The sequence below is a fragment of the Lissotriton helveticus genome, chromosome 4_1 (genome assembly GCF_964261635.1).
Source record: "Lissotriton helveticus chromosome 4_1, aLisHel1.1, whole genome shotgun sequence".
Classification (NCBI taxonomy): domain Eukaryota; kingdom Metazoa; phylum Chordata; class Amphibia; order Caudata; family Salamandridae; genus Lissotriton; species Lissotriton helveticus.
The window spans coordinates 1,653,402,928-1,653,424,561 of NC_136063.1; the positions used below are offsets into that span (position 1 = coordinate 1,653,402,928).

A 21,634-nucleotide genomic window follows, 5' to 3' on the forward strand; every position below is an offset into this window, starting at 1 on the left:
TGCAGTATACTGGTATCTGAAAGTTATAGATTCCTTACCTTAGAATCTCCCCCAGGCGTCAGACTGGATCCGGGAAGTTTTTCGACAGCAGTACCCCTGCACATTAAAGGGTGGCGTCGGTCAACTGCGTCCGTCGTCGTGGTCGCTGGGATGACGTCGCAGTAGCTACATGGACGCCTTCCGCGCTCGCTGACGTCAGTTCTTTCTTTTTCCAAGCTAGCAAGCGCAGATCCAGGGAGAGCGGTACCCCCAGTCAATTTTTGACTGAACTTTTTCTCGACTTTTGTCGACTTAGTTGTTATTGAGTCTATCGACTCCTGGTGCATGAGGGATGCCCGTCTCTAAGGCTTGCAGTTACTGTAACCGACTCATGTTGGGGACAGATCTGCATCGCGTGTGACTCTACTGCCTGGAGTGCCACAACGAACCTAAGTCGTGCTCCGACTGCCAGACCATGGCCTGAAGTCTTTGTGGGAGCGGTCCCCGAAAGCTACTCTAGGCCCGGCAGTCGGCTCCGCGCCGCTCGAGGTCCCGGTTGCAGAGGAGGTCGAGGGACTGGTCGCGGAGCCATCACCATTCTTCCTTCTGGGTCGACTTCGGGTTTTACTCCCTTTCCTGGACCCGGTGCGACCCCTGCCCAGCTTCAGAGTTTCTACGAAGCGATGCATGCCATCTTTGGGCAGCCCTACTCTGCCGATGCGCCTTCGGGCCCCGCAGACTCGGCTGGGGGCCCTGGGACTTCGGTGGATTCGGCCTCGGCGGCATAGTGTCCCCTTGGATCCAGGGCTGGTTCCTGATCAGTGCCGGTCGACCTCGTTACGCCGGCGCCGATTCCACTGGCACCACATCCGCCTCCGGCTTCGACTGTGTCCCCCTCCGACGTCGACCCCAGTCTCCACCTTGAGGTAGACACGGAGTCAGACCGGTGTCGACCGACCCCAGATCCGACGCAGACAGGTGCTTTTTTGCCCCTGTTCTACCCAGGCTCTTTGAGACCAGAATGGCAGCCAGAGGAAGGTGAGGAAGACTGGGAGGGGTCTGGAGACCCTTTAACAGACCAGATAGTGTATGAGCAGGACTGGAGAGAGGAACTGGGGGAAGCCAGTGGTTTGGATACCTCACCATACCTTGGCTTGTTGTCCCCTCCTACCGTGGCTACGGAGGAGGGAGCGTCATAAGCAGTGGTGTTGCGTAGGGCGGCCGAGGCTCTCCACCTCGAGATTCCTACAGTGGCATTCAAGATTAACCTCCTGACAGGTGCTTCAACCGGCAGCGAGCTCTTCGGAGCCCCAGCTGCCGTTTAATAAAGCCCTGACAGACATCCTTTTGGGCACCTGGTCCAGGCCAACACAGTGGCTCCTGTGGACAGAATGATTGCCCGACGCCACCGCCCGGCCCCGGGCGACCCTACTTTCCTCTCCCAACACCCCACCCCTGAGAGCTTGGTAGTACAAGCCTACACGTCCAATGGCGCATTCCCTACCTCTCCCCTGGAGAGGGAGTCCAAGAAGCTGGATCATCTTGGGAAGATGTTTTCTTCCTCCACCTTGGGACTGTGGTCGGTAAACACTGCATGTCTATCGGACCGTTACTCCCACTCCCGTGTGGGACACAGTTGCGCAGGTGCTGCCTCAGTGCCTGGAGGAGGCCTGGGCTGTGCTCTCTCGAGTGGTTGCTGAAGGGAGAGACGCAGCGAAGTTTAGCATCTGCTGTGGGCTGGATACTGCCGACCCACTTGGCATGACGATTTCCACGTCAATAGCCATTCAACGATACGCCTAGTTGCATTCGACTGGTTTTTCCGGGAATGTCCAGTACCGGACATTACCGGAAAAATCAGTTGAATGCAACCAGGCGTATCGTGGCGTAACCAGGCACACCTATGGACATGCCCTTTGATGGCCGTCACCTTTTTTGCGACAAGGCAGACAACGCGCTAGAGGGCTTTAAGGACTCTTGGGCTATGGCCAGGTCCTTGGGCCTTTCCCCCACCCACCCTGCGCAGTCTGCCTTTCTCCCCTTTCATGGCTACGGAAGGAGTTCCCTCTACGTCCCGCGCAGAGAGACAGGCTGGCGCAAGCTGTTTTGCCCCAGCATGGCAGGGGACTTGGGAACCACTGCCACAGTTCTTGGGGACAGTGGGCGGGCCAGTCCACCACAACCCCCTCTGCAGGAACCTCCAACAAGGCCGACCTTCCAGGGCCACCAAATGACAGTGGGTGGCAGGATCCGCATCACCTTCCTCACTGGCGCACCATCACGTCGGACAGGTGGGTTTTGCAAAAAGTCCAAAGGGGCTACTCCCTCCCCTTCGAGACTACCCGTCCATCTATGTCACCGCAGTACCGTCGCATGTCAGAGGATCACCTGGCCTTCATCCAACAGGAAGTTTTGGCACTCTTTGCCAAGGGAGCCATCAAGAGCGTTCCTGCCCCAGAAGTAGGTTGTGGTTGCTATTCCCACTACTTTCTGGTGCCCAAGTAGGACAAAAGCCTTCGTCCTATCTTGAACCTCAGGAAAGTCAACCGCTTCCTCCAGAAGGATACGTTCAAAATGTTGTCACTCGCTTAGGTCTTGTCTACCCTCAACCCTGGAGACTGGATGGTGGCGTTAGACTTGCAGAACGCCTATTTCCACATCCCTGTCCTGCAGGCCCACAGGCGTTAACTGCGGTTCACAGTAGACCACGAGCACTTTCCGTTTACCGTGCTCCCCTTTGGCCTTACCAGCGCCCCTCGGGTGTTCTCAAAAGTGATGGCGGTGGTCGAAGCTCATCTGCGCAGATCAAGGGTTCCAGTCTTCCCCTATCTCGATGACTGGCTGTTGAAGGTCAGCTCGCCCCAGGCTGTCGTCTCCCACCTACAGACTACAGCGACCTCCTGCATTCATTGGGGCCCTACATCAACGTGCCGAAGTAACAACTGACGCCCTCTCAGAAGCTCCTCTTCATTGGAGCGGTTCCGGACACGACCCAGTTTCGGGTTTATCCTCCCAAACAGCGAGTCTGTGATATTTGGCCTATGATTCCGATCTTTCAGCCTCTATCCCCGGTTTCGGTCAGGATGCCCCTCAGGCTGCTGGGTCTGATGTCCTCCTGCATCCTGCTGGTGGATCTTTCCAGATGGCATATGCGGGCTCTGCAATGGGACCTGAAGTTCCAGTGGGCACAACATCAAGGGAATCTGTCCGAATGCATCCAGATCTCGAAGGGCACTGCACACCAATTGCAGGGGAGGCTTACGAACCAGGATTGGGTCAAAAGCAGACCACTCTCCCATCCTCAACCAGAGTTCACAGTGGTGACCGATGCAGCACTCCTGGGATGGGACAGCCACATGGGGGAGGTGGAGATCAGAGGCTTCTGGTCTCCGGCGGAGTCCGGGCTCCACATCAACCTTCTGGATCTTCAGACGATTCGTCTTGCCCTCAAGGCATTCCTTCCCTCTTTCCGGGGAAGAGTAGTGCTGGTGTTCACGGACAAAACTGCCGCCATGTGGTACTGCAACAAACAAGGCGGGGTGGGGTCGGGAACCCTATGTCAGGAGGCCCTCTGCCTCTGGACATGGCTGGAACATCAGGGCATATCCCTGGTGGTTCAACACCTGGCAGGTTTTCTGAACGCCAGGGTGGACGAAGTCAGCCGCAGGTGCATGATGGATCATGACTGGCAAGACTCGGAGGTGGTTCAAGCTCTGTTTCAGCAGTGGGGAGAGCCTTGATTAGATCTATTCGCCATTGAAGAGAACGCGCAATATCAGCAGTCTGCTCGTTTGAATTCCCAAGGCGGCACTCGCTATGCAACGCTTTTCGTCGCGAGTGGGGTTGCGGTCTTCTATACGCCTTTCCACCTACACAACCTTTGCCCACAGTGCTGAAGAAGATCAACCACAACTTTGCCCAGGTCATTCTTGTGGCTCTGGATTGGGAACGAAGAGTCTCATATCCCAGCTGCTCAAAAAGGCAATCGATCCTCTGATTAGACTGTCTCCACCTCCATGCGTGGAGATTGAGCGGCGGCAGTTGACATCATTTGAACTGCCTCCCGAAGTCTGCAATGTTGTCTTGTCAGCCAGGCGTCCCTCCACTGAGACGGTATAAGCCTGCAGATGGAACAAATTTGTGGCATGGTGCAGGGCAAGGGCTGTGGACCCCCTTTCTGCCCCTCTCTGAGATTCTCTTGTTCCTCCTTTCTTTGGCCCAGCAGGACTCTGCTCTGGGCACTCTCAAAGGCTATCTCTCAGCCATTTCTGCCTTCCTTCAGCTTCCCGATCAGCCTTCTCTTTTCAAGTCCCCTATTGTAAATAGATTCCTTAAGGGCATTCCTCATCTCTTTCCTCCTGTTCCCTTCGTAATGCCCAGTGGGACTTGAACTTGGTGCTTACATATCTTATGTGTGTTCCCTTTGAGACGCTGCATAACTGTCCTCTCAGGCTTCTTACTTTGAGAACTGCCTTTCTGGTGGCCCTCACCTCTGCACGCAGGGTGAGTGAGCTAGAAGCTCTTTCCTCCAAGCCTCCCTTTCTGGCTATCCATCCGGACAAAGTCGTTCTTAGAACTAGACCTTCCTTTCTTCCCAAGGTGGTTACTTCTTTCCACATTGGCCAAACCATCACTTTGCCCACTGTCTTTCCACCTCCGCATCCTTCAAAAGAGGAAGAGAGGCTCCACCGTCTGGATCCAAAATGTCAGCTTTCCTTCTACTTGGATCGCACAAAACTATTCCGGGTTGACGACCAGCTCTTTGTTGGTTACGTGGGGGCTAAGAAAGGTCTGGGCGTGCACAAATGAACTTTCTCCAGGTGGGTCGTTCTGTGCATCAAAGCCTGCTATTCTTTGGCAAAGAAGGAGCCTCCTGTGGGACTGCGCACCCATTCCACCAGGGCGACGGCAGCTACCACTGCTTTGGGACAATGAGTCCCCCTAAATGACATCTGAAGGGCAGCTTCATGGGCATCGCTGCACATGTTCACCAAACACTACTGCCTGGACAGCCAAGTCCAGAGAGACTGCTTCTTTGGCCGTTCTGTTCTCCAGGACTTTCTGATGTGAACTTAGTTCGCAGACCCACCTCCGTGGTTAGTATTGCTGATGTATCTATTCTAAGGTAAGGAATCTATAACTAACTGTTTCTTTCAGATGAACAAGTTACTTACCATCGGTAATAATATATCTGTAAGAAACATAGGTTAGCTATAGATTCCTTACCCCCCCTCACCCATCCTCCCCATTCTGCGAACTGACTTCTAGGGTTAAGGACATCCTTTATGGGCTCTAGTTTTGTGCACAAGTGGTCAGTGTCTTGCTTGGCTCTGCGCTTCTGGCGTTTAATATCGTGTACAGAACTGACATCAGCGCACAAGGGCGGTATCTATGTAGCTACCGCAACGTTATCTTGGTGACCACGATGCCGACGACAGACGCGGGTCGACTGACGCCACCTTCCAACGCGCAGGAGTACTGCTGACAAAAAACTTTGTGATCCAGTCTGATGCCTGGGGGAGATTCTAAGGTAAGTAATCTATAATTAACTTAAGTTTCTTACAGATATATCATTACGGAAGGTAAGTAACTTGTTCTTCAGGCAGTCTGGAAGAGTCCTAGATCCATAAAGGGTCCCTGAATACAAAAGCACTGTGAGGCCATACTAATGGTGAAAGTACACTGTGGAAATGCTAGTAACATAATCGCATAGAAGCAGATGACCATGGACAATATGTAGTGGTTATGAGTCAAAATACTGACTGCATTCTTACTCTTACTTCGATATATGCTCAAAACAGGCCGGAATTATTCTTAATACTAGCGATCAAGAGGATAGTACAGGTTTTGTTAGGTATGTGGAAGTCACCATGGGTAAAATAGGCTACTATTAGTCTGCAGTAACTAAGATCTATGTTAAGATGGATCATTTTTTAATTAATTAGTGCTGGATAGTGAAGTCTTCGGAAGTGAGAATGCAATGTATAGCTTTGTTTGGCCATGGTCCTCTAAATATTAATCTGCGTCTAAGCTCTACTATACTTTGACCCCCTAATTAGAGACTAAATGAGTGTTACTGTTATGGGACCTTATCAAATATTAAATAATAACTTTAAATCTATGGTAAAGGCAGGATGGGAAAGATGTTAACCTTACACGTACAGTGGGATGGCTTTAAAATGGTTAATGACTTTTCCGTTTAGAAAGTCCCAGCTCATGCCTAGTAATGAGACTCAATTTGACCTGAAAGTGACTTCTCTCGCCTAGCACCGAAGAGGCATGTTGGAGTTGGATGTCTAGTCCACAAAGATCTAGCCGCTTCTGGTTTTCTTTGTTTGCATATTTTATGTGTTTTATTTTAATTACCTGGTATTATAGCTAATTTATTTTTACACAGGAAACTCCAGGCTGAACATTGAAGTTATTGAGTGTTCACTAATGAGATATACTGTATTTTCAGTTTATAAACCGCTTCACCTTTTGGAGTTAGACTTGACTTTTTAACCCTCAACCCAGAAAAGAGTATTTCTAAAAGAAAGTCAAACTGCATTAGTACTGTGATCCGGGTACAAAGTGGGAAATGACATTGCTCTTGACAGGTAATGCTCAGTAATCTCTAGTTGCTCAAGTATCCCAAGCGACGATGTCGCTTGAATCTAAGGCCACTTTTGACAGATTGAACACTTACATCATATTAAGAACACCATTTTAGATTGTTTAGTTACCGATTAGTTACAGCCTGATAAGATTCAATTGCAGGTAAGTTCAAGTTCCATCTTTGTCCTTCTGTTATAATAAATCATAGAGTATAACATATCATTTTCAGCAGTGCATTAACTCTAGAAGGCGCACAATTTCAAAATTACATTTTTGTTTGTAATTAACATTTGCTATATATTTAAAATTGACTAACAGAGTTGCAATACTTGTTTCTTGTCCACTAACTAGTGCATTTGAGGATGATACAGAAAACATGAATTCTGAAGACATTTACTGTTCGCTTCGAGGAGTGACAGAAGCTATTCAAAATTTCAGCTTTCGAAGTCAAGAGGATATGAATGAACCCTTGAGACGTGATTCCAAAAAAGAGAATGAAGCAGATTCAGTTAGTATTGCAACATTTGTATTAGCAATCTTATAAGAAGTACATTACACTGTAAATGTGTATTTATTTGTAATTTGATCTCTGAATATCTTTTTGCAAAAATGTTTATTTTGTCCGGTCGCTTGCAGCTGCCCCAAAATCATCAACCTGTACCAAGAAAGTTTCACCACTTCAAGGGCAGTTGAAATCAAAAAGCATGTCCAGAAAAGCTATTCAGCTATTTGTTATTAATGCCATAAAAGTACAATAAAGTTTTTTTTTAAATTATGAGGGACAGAACAAAAGGACACACCGAGATACACACTAAAAAACTAAGATAAAAAGCATTTAAGCAACATAGTACTAATTTGGATCGCATAAAAACCTAGTATAAAAATGATTGCTTAATACATCTCTGCTGCATAGAATCAATGCTATTATGATGCATAGCTAGAATAAATAAAATACATTAATTAGATCAAATTTACATTAAGCTTTCATATTCATATGCAGCGCTGGGATGCCTCAGGGTAGCCATGCGTTATACAAGACCGTATTCATTCATTCATTCATTCATATTTTCTGTATCTGCTACCGCTTCAAAAATAAAATTGATTACAGCAAAGCAAATTGCCAAGGACTCAAGGTGCTGTAGGTATAGTAAGCCTAACTTATAATTCCTTATAGCAGAGGCATGCAAAACTGTGATTGGCAACTAATTACGTTATGCACTGTATAAAGTGCAAAACACTGAGTGCATGGTGCAATGCTGAGCACATTATCATAAGGACAGTTTGGAGGTTCACAAACCAGTCATCCTGTACTGGAAAAACGAATAAAAGATGCAATATGCTTAAACGAAATGGCTTGAGATAAAATAAGGTTCTAACCTCTGGGTAGTAATGAAGTGGAATACATTTTAAAAGACTGCATATTTTGGGCATAATCTGGCCTTTCGTTGGCACAATCGTTAAAACAAAAAACAGGTTTTTAATTTGCAGGTTGGCTAAATAGATTCTGGTTTAGTAAAATAATTAGGTACTCCCAAGTTTAAGAAAGTCTGTTTTGTATAATTAAGCTAGAGAATCTTCAACATGTTATTTAAAATTAAAATCTTTTAAAATTAATCTAGAGAAAGATGCCTCAGTAGTAACCCTGATCTTGAGCCATAGTTGTAGAGAGACTATTCTAACAGAATCCTGCCCATAATACATCCCCAGACACATACTGTTGTTCACCTTTACAGCTGAGACATCAGCAATGTGAGAGACGCGAAGCGCGGGGGCTTGACAGTGACTGTAAGTGCAGAGAACGCATGGAGCCCAGTGCTCAGGGCTCAGCGACCCAGCAGCCGGTGTTCAGAGAACACTGCGGGCCGTTAGACTGGCACATTTTCACGCAGTGATAGAAAACTGGTAAGCAAACCTTACTGGAGGCCAGCAAAGAGGCAAGCGAGGCAAAGTTGAGGCAGCAAGAAAGTCCACCAATTCCCTATCAAATGCTGCCTGCATGCCTGCCCACTTACCAGCCAGCCCACCCACCAGTCTGGTCTGCCTGCTGACCACGTAAACTGCTACTGGAAATTTGCATCTGAATCCCGCTGGTCAAGCTCAGGCCGAACCATGGCCAGTCCACTGTACCCAGTGCCCTGAAGAAATCTAGACCCAGCACGTGTAGAGGAAAGACACGCTTAAGGAGGCTGTGATTTATTGTTGGAGGCTGCAGAGGCAACCATAATATTAGATCAGTGCAACTTGTCTTCCTAGAACATAACTAGCCACTGCTTTACCCTTTAGTTGGCTTGGGTATCTCAGGCCTTCTTCAGTGCTGCCTCCCACAGTAACTCTCTCCAGAATCTCAATACTAATAACCTAGTCTCAGGGGTTACGGTAAGCACAGGTGTGGGGGTGGGCACAAATCAGCACCAAACTTAAACCTTTAGTGATACAGGGGCGGCCGGGCAGGCTTCCAACACAGCGTTGGGCGCCCAATGCAAACCAACAGGGAATTTCGGAAGTCGGAAAAAGCTGCAGGCTCAGGCCAGGAGGCCGATTGAAGGAGACCTACAGCTGCACAGGTAAGTTTGGATGTGATGGAGTGTAGGGACACCGTCTGTTCTCACAAAGGCCTAGGGGCTCCGGGTGCAGGAGTGTCCTTTGGCATTGGGAAGCAGCTTACTGTGCAGGTCACACTGGAGGGGGTTGGGGGTCGATGTGCAGAGGGTGCAGGTGTCGACGTAAAGTCAGGCCGGGGTCTGCCCACTGTGGACTTCGGCTCAGGAGAGCTGGGAAACCTTTGCTGAAGTGGTGGGCCTCTGGAACTTGGACCGTGGGTGTCGGCTGCAGAAGTAGTCAGTTTTGGTCTTGAAAGTTGCTTTTCTTTTGGACAGGTCCGCTGTTCACGAGAGATCAGGAGTCTTTATGGAAGGCAAGCAGTCCTCCCAGGGTTTTGGAGGTCGCTGGTCTGCGGGACGTGTCATGGGAACTTGCAAAGTTTGCTGGCAGGACTTGGGACCAAGTGAGTGACTGGAGCTGCTTGTCGTGCAGGGCTCATCGCTTATTTGTCCTCTTCTTCGTAAGTTGTTGGTAATTTGAGGATTAAGGTTCAGGGGTGTCCCTCAATACTAATTTTAGGGGCGTTGCAGGGGTCTGAAGGTAGTAGTCAATGGGCTACTTAGCTTTAAGGTGCCTACACCCTCATGTCCACTCCCTCTGGGGGGGGGGCATATCCCTAACCCTATTGGCTAGAGTCCTCCAAAATAATATGAAGGATTCTTGAGAGTGTCACTTCAGCTTAGGGAACCTTAAGGGGGCCCTGGTTGAAGGGGACACACCTCTCTTGCTTACTAATTTTCCTGTCTATCTTGGCACCAAAAATGGGGTTTGGTCAGGGTTGTGGGTATCTCTACTAGCTGGCGGCCTTGATCAGCGTAACAAAGGACGGGAAGCCTTTCAGGCTCACTGCCTTTCTATTCTGTTCCTTCTTGGGCAAAGTTGTGAAGCACCGACACCCAAAGCAGGCTTTGTTTCTAACCACAAGAGCAAAAGGCTCCCACCTCGGGGTCAGAAACATGTCTAAAGGTAGAAGGCTGGTGAACCCCAGCCGGGCACACATCAGCGGTAGGATTTGAGGGTGCACCTCTGAGGTGTCCTCTGGGTGCATTTCTTAAAAAGTCCAATACTGGCAGCAGTGTCTGTTTATTAATCTGAGATGTTTGGTACCAAACATCTTGGAATTCAGCAAAGCCATTATAGAGCTGTGGAACTCATAGTGACAAGCTCCCAGCCCATGGACTCCCTGTGCACTTATGTTTATGAATGCATTCAGACACTAAAGGGGCATATCTGCTTGTGCAGTTATGGCCTCACATGAGGTATAGTGCACCCTGTGTTTGCTGTAAGGCCTGCTGTAGGACTGACTTACTTTTACCTCTACCTGTGCTTATTGGCCTAGCACATAGGGATGTGTGTCAGATCGACTCTTCACTTTTATCTGCTCCAAAACACGCAGGCTGCTGTAGCAGTGTGACTGTGTTTGGTGAGGTGTCCCTTAGGGTGGCACAATACATTCTGCAGCCCTTAGCCTTAGAGACCCTCTCTGGTCACAAGGCCCCTGGTACCACTGGTACTTTTTACAAGGGACTTATGTCAACCAGAGGTGTGCCAATTGTGGAAACAAGGGTACAGTTTTGAGAAAGAACACAGGCATTGGGAACCTGGTTAGCAGGAACCCAGGGCACATTCAGTCAAATATGCATCAGAGTCAAGCTAAAGGTTGGGGTGGTAACCATGCCATAAGTGGTTCTTTCTTCCAACTCAGGTCACTCAAACCTTAGGGGGACTCCTACAGGCCGCACCTTCCCTAGCACACGAGGTCAAAGAGTACACGCCCAGGGGCTGTCAAAGTTAAGCCCCCCAGGCATTGCATGCCTCCACAAGCACCGCATCCCCATCAGAGAGCACCTTGTCAGTACCAGCTAGTCATATTCCGCAGACTGTCTCACTCCTTGATGCAATAGCATGACCAAGGTTGCTTACCAGGGTATGCAACTGTCCTGGACACAACAGCTGAGGGCCCACTGGGGATTGATGCAAGGCACGAAAACAGAAGGCTAACATTGCCCTGTGGAAAGATATCTATTCTTTTTTGTAATAATTCAAATAGCAATCCAGGCTTACACAGGACAACGTCTCAGTGAAACAGGTAAACAACATATGCCCTGACCTCGCCGACCAAACAGCAATCCTGCCATTGCAACCACTTTGCCGGATGAAATTGTTCAAGAAAAAGGATCCTTCCGCTCAGGCAATCAGTGAAAACCACAGGCAGAAGAATCCTCCCCTAAAAGGTCCAGTACCAAGAGAGTAAACTCTCACTCTGCGACCGTAAACAAATCACCAGAATTACCATGCCATGAACTAAGAAACAAAAAGGGTAAACTCAGAAACAGATGAGACTTTGCAGGCGCAAATCATCAAGTCCATTGACAGCATCAGAAGTCCTATTCAGGGCACAGTTGCACCCAAGAATACACCAAACTAAAATCGACAATCACTGTAGCAAGGCCCAATGTGTAACTGGGCATTATTCAGATGCCCTCCAGACTGGAGTCCCAATCGACCTAAAATGGTCAGAACAGCACCTCTAGCTGTGAGGCCTTGCCTCATAACAAAATTGACTGTCAAATAATGCTAATGTACCCAGAGTACCAGTAAAGAGAGCACATTGATTTATTATATCGTGGAAACATCCTCCGCCTACTAAGTTAAATTCCAGATAATACTAAACTGTCCTCAAATAATAACTTCACCTCTATAGAGTTCCTCGCTCCCACTCCAGGACATATCAACGAGACCAGGAAGGTAATGTGGATGTCAACTACAGCCAATAAGGTACTGAGGCAGCAGAGACACATAAATACTGGGGGATACAAGTCTATCCTCACACAGAATTTGAATGCTCACACTTTTTAGCTCTACATGTGAGGTGCTGTCATCTCAGCAGTTCCCACAAAAACACATTTAGTCTTGATGAATGAACTGAGTAAATCACATGGGCCCTCTAGCTTCCACAAGCCCCCACTCAGCTAGTCGTCCAACAGAGTGGTTACACCAGACCACGGCTGGAGCTGGATTTCCAGAGCCCTGAACCAAACTAAAAGGCAAGCATGTACCAGCTACACTGTAGCTGTACCTGTTGAGTTGGCAGACAAACCTAAAATCTGCTCATGGAACATCAGTGGTCTGTCAGGCAAATTAGCCGACAGTGAGACTTCAGGATTCTTGCTCTTATTTCAGATCATCTTGTTACAAGAAAGCTGTGTAGAAAAGGTGCCTGCGATCCCTGGTTATATCTGCTACTCAGTGTCCACAACGAAAAAAGCCATCTATAGCCATCACTGGGTCAGGGGAGGGGGTAGCCATCTACATTCAGGCCGCCATAAAAGGCTACCATACAATGAAATTGATGGCATCAAAAGGCCTGCAAATGGTTCAGACCACTCTCAAACAAGACCCAATTACACTCAATCTGGTGTTCATGAACATATACATCCCTGCTAAGGTGGTAATAAACACGCACAGCCATCGAACATCTCAAAAAGACAATTTCTGACCTTCAACAAGGCCTGCAGCCAACAGAAATAATCCTCTCCTGGGATTTCAGTATGAATCTACTTGGGTCCTAGCAAGATATATAGTTACGAGTAACCCAGAACATGTTCTGGTTAGTTCCAGAACAAACTTAAAACTCCGCCTTCAACAAGACAAAATGGGAAAAGTCCTCCTGAAGGAATTCAAGTATTTCGATTTTAGAGAAATCAATGTTCGTTCTGAACCAACAGCCCACCTTCCTTCACGTATTGCAACCCTAAGGCCAGCTGTCTAATAGACTTCACTGTACTTTCTGCTCCATTTATCCATCTTGTCTCTAGCTTTTCAATAATACCAAGGGATGAAAGTGACCATCTACTGCAAGAATGATGTATTTCCTTCATCCCAGACAATCACACATCAGAAGGTACAACACAAAGTAGTGGTCATAGATAAACACCAAGAGACTTACATCGTCATGTAGAGCAAACCACAATCTGTCTAAATTAGCGAAAGTTACATTCTCTGGTGCTCCCCATTCTGCCTAGGAGCAATTCTCCAATCAATTTGTCAGAAACTACTTGGTCTCAGGAAGAAGCAATAGCAAACAACATGGAACAGTTACGTTGAAAGCTAATAGAAAAACAAGGGAACTAAAGCATTGTATAAATGAAGCCCTTCAACTTCCCATAAAGTTCCAAAAGACTATTTTCGAGGCATGTGTGCTATTGATACACATGCGTTGCATACACCTGCCATCTAATGTTGGGTCTGGTTGTTTGCAAGTTGTTTTTCTTCTAAGAAGTCTTTTCCAGTTTCGATGTAAGGTGACTCCTCCTTTCGGTGATAATGCGTATGGGCATCTACTCCATTGTTTGATTGTTTTTTTCCGCCATCGGACGTGTATTGCTGCACTCCGGTTCAAAACCATCCTTCGAGTTCCCCTCGGTACACAATCCACTCTGCCCTCGACGGTATTGTTAACGTATGCTTTCTCCTCTCTCCGCATATCCATTAGATTGGGAAAGTCTCTCATCTTCGGTCTAAAACATCCTGAGCGGCCTCCGGGCCTAGCAGCGCCGATCCACCCCTCTGCTGATGGAACGGCCTCCATTTCAATTCTGTCCTCTGTGCCACTCCAAGTACCCTCACACCGATCTACATCAGGTCTGCAACTTGTGCTTATCACCGGAGCACAAGGAAGAAGACAGGGAGGCCTGTCGTTCGTTCAGGTCAAAAAAGACTCATGATCATCGGGATCTACAATGGGAAATGCAGCGCCAAGGCACGTAACAGACTTCGGATATTTTCGGAGAAATATGCGAGCATGAAAAAGTGGTAGCTGCATTAAAAGAGGGGGCCTTCTCGAAACCTGGCTCAGAAACTGGCTCTATATATACTACACCAAAATGAGGTATAGTGTGTATAGAGTCTAGTTGACCCCAGAGGTAGGCAGAGGTTAAAGTTAGATAGAACCTTACCCTCTATTTGTGGTGGAGTGGTCGAGCAGTAAGGCAGTATCAGAAGACAGTGTTAAGCATTTGATTTACACACTCAGCAAATGAATTCACATACTCAAGGACTGAACTCTAGACCAATTGTTTTTGTATAAACAATATACTGTTTTATGTTTAAACCCAAGCAAGCTTGGCACAGGTAAGCATTAAATACTTTACAGTAATAAGTTGCTGATTGTAGAACAGTTTGAAAATGCAATAGGAATTGTATTTTGTTTGATTCACGGGGGATGCAGTAGGTTGCAATACAGTACATTGAAATGAATAGGCTTTTTCAGTAAATTACAGGTAAGTTACTATTTACTTTACTTTTCTAACTCAGTGCTGGATACCTAGATTCAGCACTGAGACATTTCCTGCAAACAGGTAAGTAAATACGTTTTGGTTATTTGTGCTATTTTTAAAGAATGGTTTTAGATTTCAAAACTCCACATGTAAAAACTTTTTGGAAGAAAATTGTCAATGTTATCCTATGGAGGAAAAACAGGTTATCGGTTCACAAGTAAGTTATCGACTATGGGAATTAAGGTTCTGGGCTTAGACTCGGGGGTTCCCCAGGGTCAGTGATGCACTCTTGTTTCACCCGCAGTGGCACTAGGGCGGCGGGTGCATTGTTGAGACCCAATGTTATCCAATGGGAGATAGGGGGCCTCGGGTTTGTTGGCTGCTGGCAAGCAGGCCACTGGGCTGTGGGAGCAAAGCTCCTAGGGTTTAGGTCAGGGCAAATGGGGAAAGAAAGTAGCACAAAAGGTGCACCCTCAGCGGCACTAGGGCGGCCGTGTGCAGGGAACTGTTTCGAGGTCTGATGCCCTACTGTTTTAAATGGAGAACCTCCGCTTTGTAAAAGCTCTGCAGGTAGGGAGACGAAGGACTTCTGTGTGTGACCACCACTTCGAGAGGTAAGTTAAGGATTGATCTGATAGAGACATCTAGGAGCAGAATCCTTAACTTAGAAATATCCCCAGGTGTCAGACTGGATCCGGAATTTTCTTTTTGCAGCACCTCTGCATGCCTACGAACGTGACATCAGCGAGGTCATATAAGTCCCTCGTGGCTCGCTCACGTCAGTTTTCCTTCTTTTCCGCGTGCAACGCGGATCTGGAGTAAGCGGCTCCACTGGCCTGTTTTCAGGCCCTTTTTTGACGCTTCGCATCTGGAACAGTGTGCGAGGCCTTCGGGCTTTAAAACGTGTACCTCCTGTTCGCGGCAAATGTCCGCGACATACCCACACCTTATTTGTATGTGGTGTCTTGGGGAACACCACGACTCGACGGATTGCGATGCCTGCCAACACCTCAAGCCGAGGGGGCGTGGCTTGGACGCGAGGCGGAATGGCTGCTTGATACCGCAGCTCCGCTGACCGAGCCCATAAATCCGATAAAAATCCGACAAACTGGCGTGCTGACCCGACCGACTTTCCCCTTTGGAGAGCGGCAGACAGCTAGAGAAGATTGCCGGCGTGCATAATCTGTCCGGACGGAAAGATCGACTTTAATCAGCGACGGACTGGCTGGGGGCGAAGCTACGGCCTGGTGGCAGGACGGAAGCCGGGACCTCGCGTAAGTCCAGGCCCGGGAGAGGGCTGCGAGGCGCGCAGGAAAAAAGTGTGCTGGGCGCAGAGGGTCGGAGCGGGAGCTCTGCAACCGCCGACCGGGCTATGGGAGTAGAAGTCGGAAGGCGCTGAATACTTCGCTACTGCGGCGAGGAGGCTCGGAGCGGGCCAGTACCGGAGGGGTGCCGCGAAGCAAGTGAGCGGCCGCGAAGGAGCCCCCGACAGACCGCTAGGCGGCCGGCTTGGTGAGTCCCACGGCAGAACAGCCTGGAGGTGATTCGGGAGTCCGCTGGGCCCATAGGGACTGTGTAAGCTGTGCGAACTGGGTGCGAGGCCCGACCTACTGGCGGAACGGGCGGCCGCACTCAATACCTGGCCCTCACAATATTATTGACCCGGCCCTCTAAGGTCACAAATCGCCCGAGGTGGTGAATAGCATTCAGAAACCACGCCTTGGCCCTGAATACTGTGCACAGGCTAGTGGGTCGTGACGTTGCGTAGTGGAGCAGGAAGCCATTTTGTGCTGCAGCGGCCCAGGCCTGGTGTCCCGCGGTCTCAGCCTGCCCACAAGTGATTCAGCTAGGGGTGATACAGCCCCTCACTGCGGAAAGGACTAGCATCACCTGCGGGGCAACCCTACGGCGAAGAGGGCGAGGGGCTGACCTAAAGTGAAATCCCTGACTGCTGCCCCTCCGACAGTGGTGACCTGCAGTGAAACCTGCGCCTGCACTATCGAGGCTGCCTGCCAAGATGGGGAAGCCAGACACGAGGCAACCGAAGATTAAGTTCGACAGGACAAAACAGAAGGCGACGGGCCAGGAGCATTCGGAGGAGGAGGCCGCGAGGAGCGATCCTGGAGCCGCGCAGGCATGCGATATAAAGTCCATGTTTCAAGAACTTAAAACGAGTCTACAAGGGATTGACCAAAAGATGGATGACTTGGCAGCTCGCATGGACAGCCTGACCAGGCGGATGGACAAACAGGATGGTCGGGTGGATGTGCTCGAAACACGAGTGACTGAAACTGAGGAGGGTCACACCGCCATGGACAAGAAAATACGCGGCATGGACAAGGTACTATCGCTGATTCAGCAAAAGAACGAGGACTTGGAGGCCCGCTCAAGACGTAACAACGTCCGCATCACGGGTGTGGCGGAAACGACCAACATTGGGAAAATGGAAGTGTATGTAGAGACCATGATGTCTGAACTTTTCGGGACGGGACTCTCTCAAATGTTCCTGGTAGAAAGGGCGCACAGGACACTGGGCCCCCAGCCCAAGCCGGGAGCCCCACCGAGAGCAATAATAGCACGCATCCTGAACTACAGGGACCGAGATACCATTCTGCGCATGGCGAGAGAGGTGAAGGACCTTCAATATCAGGGTAATCACATTTCTATTTTCCCGGACTTCACCATGCAAGTTCAAGCTGCAAGAAGAGAATTTGTCCCGGCCAAGAAGATTTTCCAGCAAATTGGAACCATATATTCCCTCATCTACCCTGCCAAACTGAGAGTACAGGGCCCAGGAAAACCTTCCTTTTTTGTGGACGCTAAGGCAGCGCTGAAATATGCGAAGCAATTGTCACGGGACCAGAAGAATCAGACACCGCCGGATGTCCCGGAGGCGCAGGCTGAGCTGAGTGACATTGAGTGACGGAGAGCCGAACTTTGTATGCACTGCGTAGTTCACATTGGCGTGGAAGCCAGAGGGACTCGCTGCTGAGCTGAGGCACCGCTGTTCTGCCCTACACAGTTAAGTTGACCTATGTGTTCGCATATGATGTTTAGGGGGAGGTACTAGGGGGGGCATTGTCAGGCTGGCGCTCGGTCGCCCTGGCAAAAGTACAGGGTTAGTGTGCGTACAACCCACGTTCCCCGAGGGATGATTCCCATTGGACTGGTTCAATTGAGATGCCCTACGGGGTGTTTGCTGGTTGGGCGGGAGGGGAGGGATGGAATTGCACGACCTGATTGGGGGGTTGGAGAGGGGGGGAGTTGGGAGGATTGGGGTTTGAAGAACACGTTTGTTTCTTGTTATGTTGAGAGAATGGAGACACATGCAGTGAACGTAAATACTGTAATACTCACAGGGCCACAGAGGTCAACTGCTGCCCGGGGATATAAGATGACTACTAGCATTACCCTGTACTATATCCCGATGCTTACAAGTCCATGGGGTGCAATATCGCACAAACGTCTCTAATGGTATGGCTCAAATTAAAATGTTGACCTGGAATGTGCGTGGATTGAATGATAGACGAAAGATCAGGCTGGTACAGGCCTTCCTACTGAGGAAGAATATAGATATCTGTTTCCTACAGGAGACCCACCTGACTGCTAATGCGAATGCGGTGCTCAGACATAGCAGATGGGGGGAAGTCATACATGCGCACTACTCCAACTACTCACGTGGGGTGGCGATTCTGGTCAGGAGAGGCCTCCAATGGACAACGACTAAGGTGCTGCTGGATACGGGGGGAAGATACATAATACTGGTGGGTCACCTCTGTGGCATGCGGATGATATTGGTGAATGTGTATGGTCCCAATGATGATAACCCTGAGTTCTATAATGACCTGTGGTACAAAATGCAAGCTCGAGGGCAGGCTGCGGTTGTATGGGGGGGAGATTACAATGTGGTACTTTCGGATACACTGGATAGACAGGGTACGACAAGGGAACATCACCCTAGAGCGGCGGCGGCGCTCTGGGACGTAATCTCGGAAGCGCAGCTAGTTGACACATGGAGGGTACTGCACCCGGGAGAGCGTGAAGGCACATGTTTGACAGTACATCGGGCCGCGTGGTCTAGACTTGACTACTGGCTACTATCCGGGGATATCCACACATTAACAACTGACGTCACACACCTACCGAGGTCACTCTCTGACCACGCGCCGGTCTGTCTCACTCTATCCACCCCAGCACAGTACATTCAACCTTTTAGCTGGAGATTCCCCTCCCGGGCTCTCCGAGACCAAGTTTTCAAGCAGGAACTGAGGGAAAAACTGGAGGAATATTTTGAACTGAATGAGGGCTCGGTAGACTCCCCGGGCACGCTATGGGAAGCTTGTAAAGTGGTGATCAGGGGAGGTTGCATGTCACTGAAAACAGGGGTACTCCGCTCCATCAGGGGCACTTTACAAACATTGGAGACTGAGCTGGCAGCACTAGAAACACTACTTAGAGAGGACCCTACAGACAAGATCAGGGCAGAGTTTCGCACGAAACTAACGCAATACCAGGAAGAGGCGGACAGGGAGGTTTCTTTTCTGGCTAAAGATGGTCAGGCTCGGAGATACGGGGAGGGAGACAGGGCAGGCCGGACGCTGGCAAACATGCTTAGGACTCCTAGGGGTGCGTCATATGTGCTGGAACTCAGGGATGAGAGGGGGGTCATAGTGAGGGAACCCCAGGCCGTCCTCAAGGTCATGACTGATTACTACCGCACACTCTACACATCCAAAATCACACCTGACGACCAAACGCTTACGGACTACCTGGACACGATTGCTCTGGCCTGGTTCAACAATGGGGCCAGGCAATATATGGATTTACCATTCTCGCAGGAGGACATACGAGCAATAGTCGCGAGCATGCCGCCTGGTAAAGCGCCGGGACCCGACGGATTGACGTCGGAGTTCTATAAGGAGTATGCCGATATTTTGGTGCCTAGACTTTACAGGGCCTTTGAGGAGGCGGTCGAAACGGGGATACTTCCGAAGTCAATGCGTGAGGCATTGATCATCACCTTACTCAAGCCTGGTAAAGACCCTGTTGAGCCGGACTCCTATCGTCCCCTTTCGCTCATTAATGTAGACGCCAAGATCTACGCGAAACTACTGGCGGACCGGCTCAAATATATGCTCCCTCAAATTGCACTCTCGGACCAGTCGGGTTTCGTGCTTGAGAGATCCACGTCGCACAATCTGAGAGTTTTATTCGGGTTACTCCACTATTTAGACCCAAAGTCAAGGGCAGCTGCTGCATTGCTAGATGCGACTAAGGCATTTGACTCGCTCGAGTGGAAGTTCCTATATACCTTATTTACCCGAATGGGATTCAGCCCACTTTTCGCCAAGCGCATCGGCATTCTATATAATAGCCCGACCGCAAGGGTGCGGGTGAACGGTCACACCTCCGACTCCATCACGATAACGAGAGGGACGAGGCAGGGATGCCCGCTCTCCCCCTTATTATTTGCGATAGCTACAGAACCGCTTGCGGCCCGTATGCGACAACACCACACCCAGAGGAGCATTGGCTTCACATCGCGTGGTTTGCTAATCTCGCTCTACGCTGATGACGTTACGATCTATATGATGGACCCGGAGGAGAATTTTGATCCGCTGATGAGGGAGGTTCTTAGATATAGCGGCCTCACGGGGATCAATATCAACTGGGCGAAGTCAACCATGCTGCCGCTCACAGATAGCACGGTCAAATGTCATACTGAGTTCCCGATTGCCTGGGTAGAGGAGGACGTAAAATACTTGGGCATTAGAGTGAGTCGCACCGTGCACGACATCTGGCTCTTAAACTTCGGAGTGGTGATAGACTGGCTGGAGGGCAAAGTCAAGAAATGGAAGACACTCCCGCTATCACTGACGGGTCGCATCGCCATTGCAAAAATGGTGGTGGTCCCCAAATTTCTATATCTATTCATTAATATACCACTCCCGCTAACGATGGCATTCTTTAGCAGACTTCGCTCTGCTGTCATAGAATTAGTCTGGGCGGGTAGACAGCCCAGAGTTGCCTGGAACTTGCTTACTCTCCCGTTCCGCCAGGGTGGCCTGGCGGCGCCAGACTTTGAGCTATATGCGTATAGTGCGCAGGCCCAGTATCTATATTACTGGCACCATCCGATTCCGTACCAACCGCACGTGGCCATAGAGATGGACGTGGCATCCCCTTGCCCCCTAAGGACGGCGGTGTACAAAAAGTATCAACGTCCCCATGAGGATGTTGCCACTGTGGAGATGGTGCGCTGGGCGTGGGCGGGTATAGCTAAACGCGCGGGCGTAGACGAACTATATGCACCGAGCATGCCACTGGATGGTAACCCCCTACTAGAGCCGCTTACTGATGCGGCAGTGGTTAGAAGGGCGAGTGAGAGAGGGCTGAGGGTGGCGGGAGATCTGTACCCGGACGACAACTTCATAGCACTACAAGATATGACTGACTCCGCGACCCCGACGGCTTCGGAACTCTTACTGTATTACCAGCTGCGGGCGGCATGCAAACGTAGATACCCGGTCTTCCCGGAGGCTCCGCCAACACTGGCGGCATTGGAAGAGGTCCTTTCAAACGCCTCCTCGCATAAATTGATCACGCGGATCTACAGGACTACACAAAACGCGACACCTGTCCAACTCACTGACTCCAGGACGGCCTGGGAGAGGGAAGCGGGAATAACCATATCAGAAAAACAATGGACGTTTTGCTGCACGCAACTAGAACACCTATCGCCCAATTACAGGCTGAGGCTCATACATTTTAATTACTTGCACAGAACGTACCGCACACCCTTGCAATTGGTCAGGATGGGACTGACTACGGACGCCTCTTGCTGGAGATGTGGGGTGAGAGAGGCTACCTTTTTTCACTTGTCTTGGGGCTGCGGCCACATAGCCGCGTACTGGGAGAACGTGTTTCGCACGATTGGTCAGATGGTAAATATACCCATGGGTCTTGACCCGCTAGTGGGTCTACTGGGATTTGTGTTACCTGTGCCAGGCGAGTACAGAAAGCTGGTGGCATTGTTGCTCCTACTCGCTAAGCGACAGATAGCAATTAAATGGAAACAGCAGTCCCCTCCTACGATGGCTGGTTGGATAAAGTCAGCAATGTACTGCAAAGACCAGCTATCAGCGTATTGGGAGCTGATGCCGCTTCGCTCTAGGCCC

At 49.5% G+C, this 21,634-nt stretch overlaps 1 protein-coding gene across 26 annotated transcripts in view; it reads left to right on the top strand.

Moving 5' to 3' along the window:
- Nucleotides 1-21,634, top strand: part of CLASP2 (cytoplasmic linker associated protein 2) — a 2,039,150-nt gene that overhangs the window by 1,798,053 nt on the left and 219,463 nt on the right. For all 26 annotated transcript variants that reach the window (XM_078688301.1, XM_078688302.1, XM_078688307.1 and 23 more), the window contains one exon: nucleotides 6,928-7,084. In XM_078688301.1, the coding sequence (XP_078544427.1) occupies nucleotides 6,928-7,084 (157 nt within the window). The remainder of the gene's footprint in view (nucleotides 1-6,927; nucleotides 7,085-21,634) is intronic.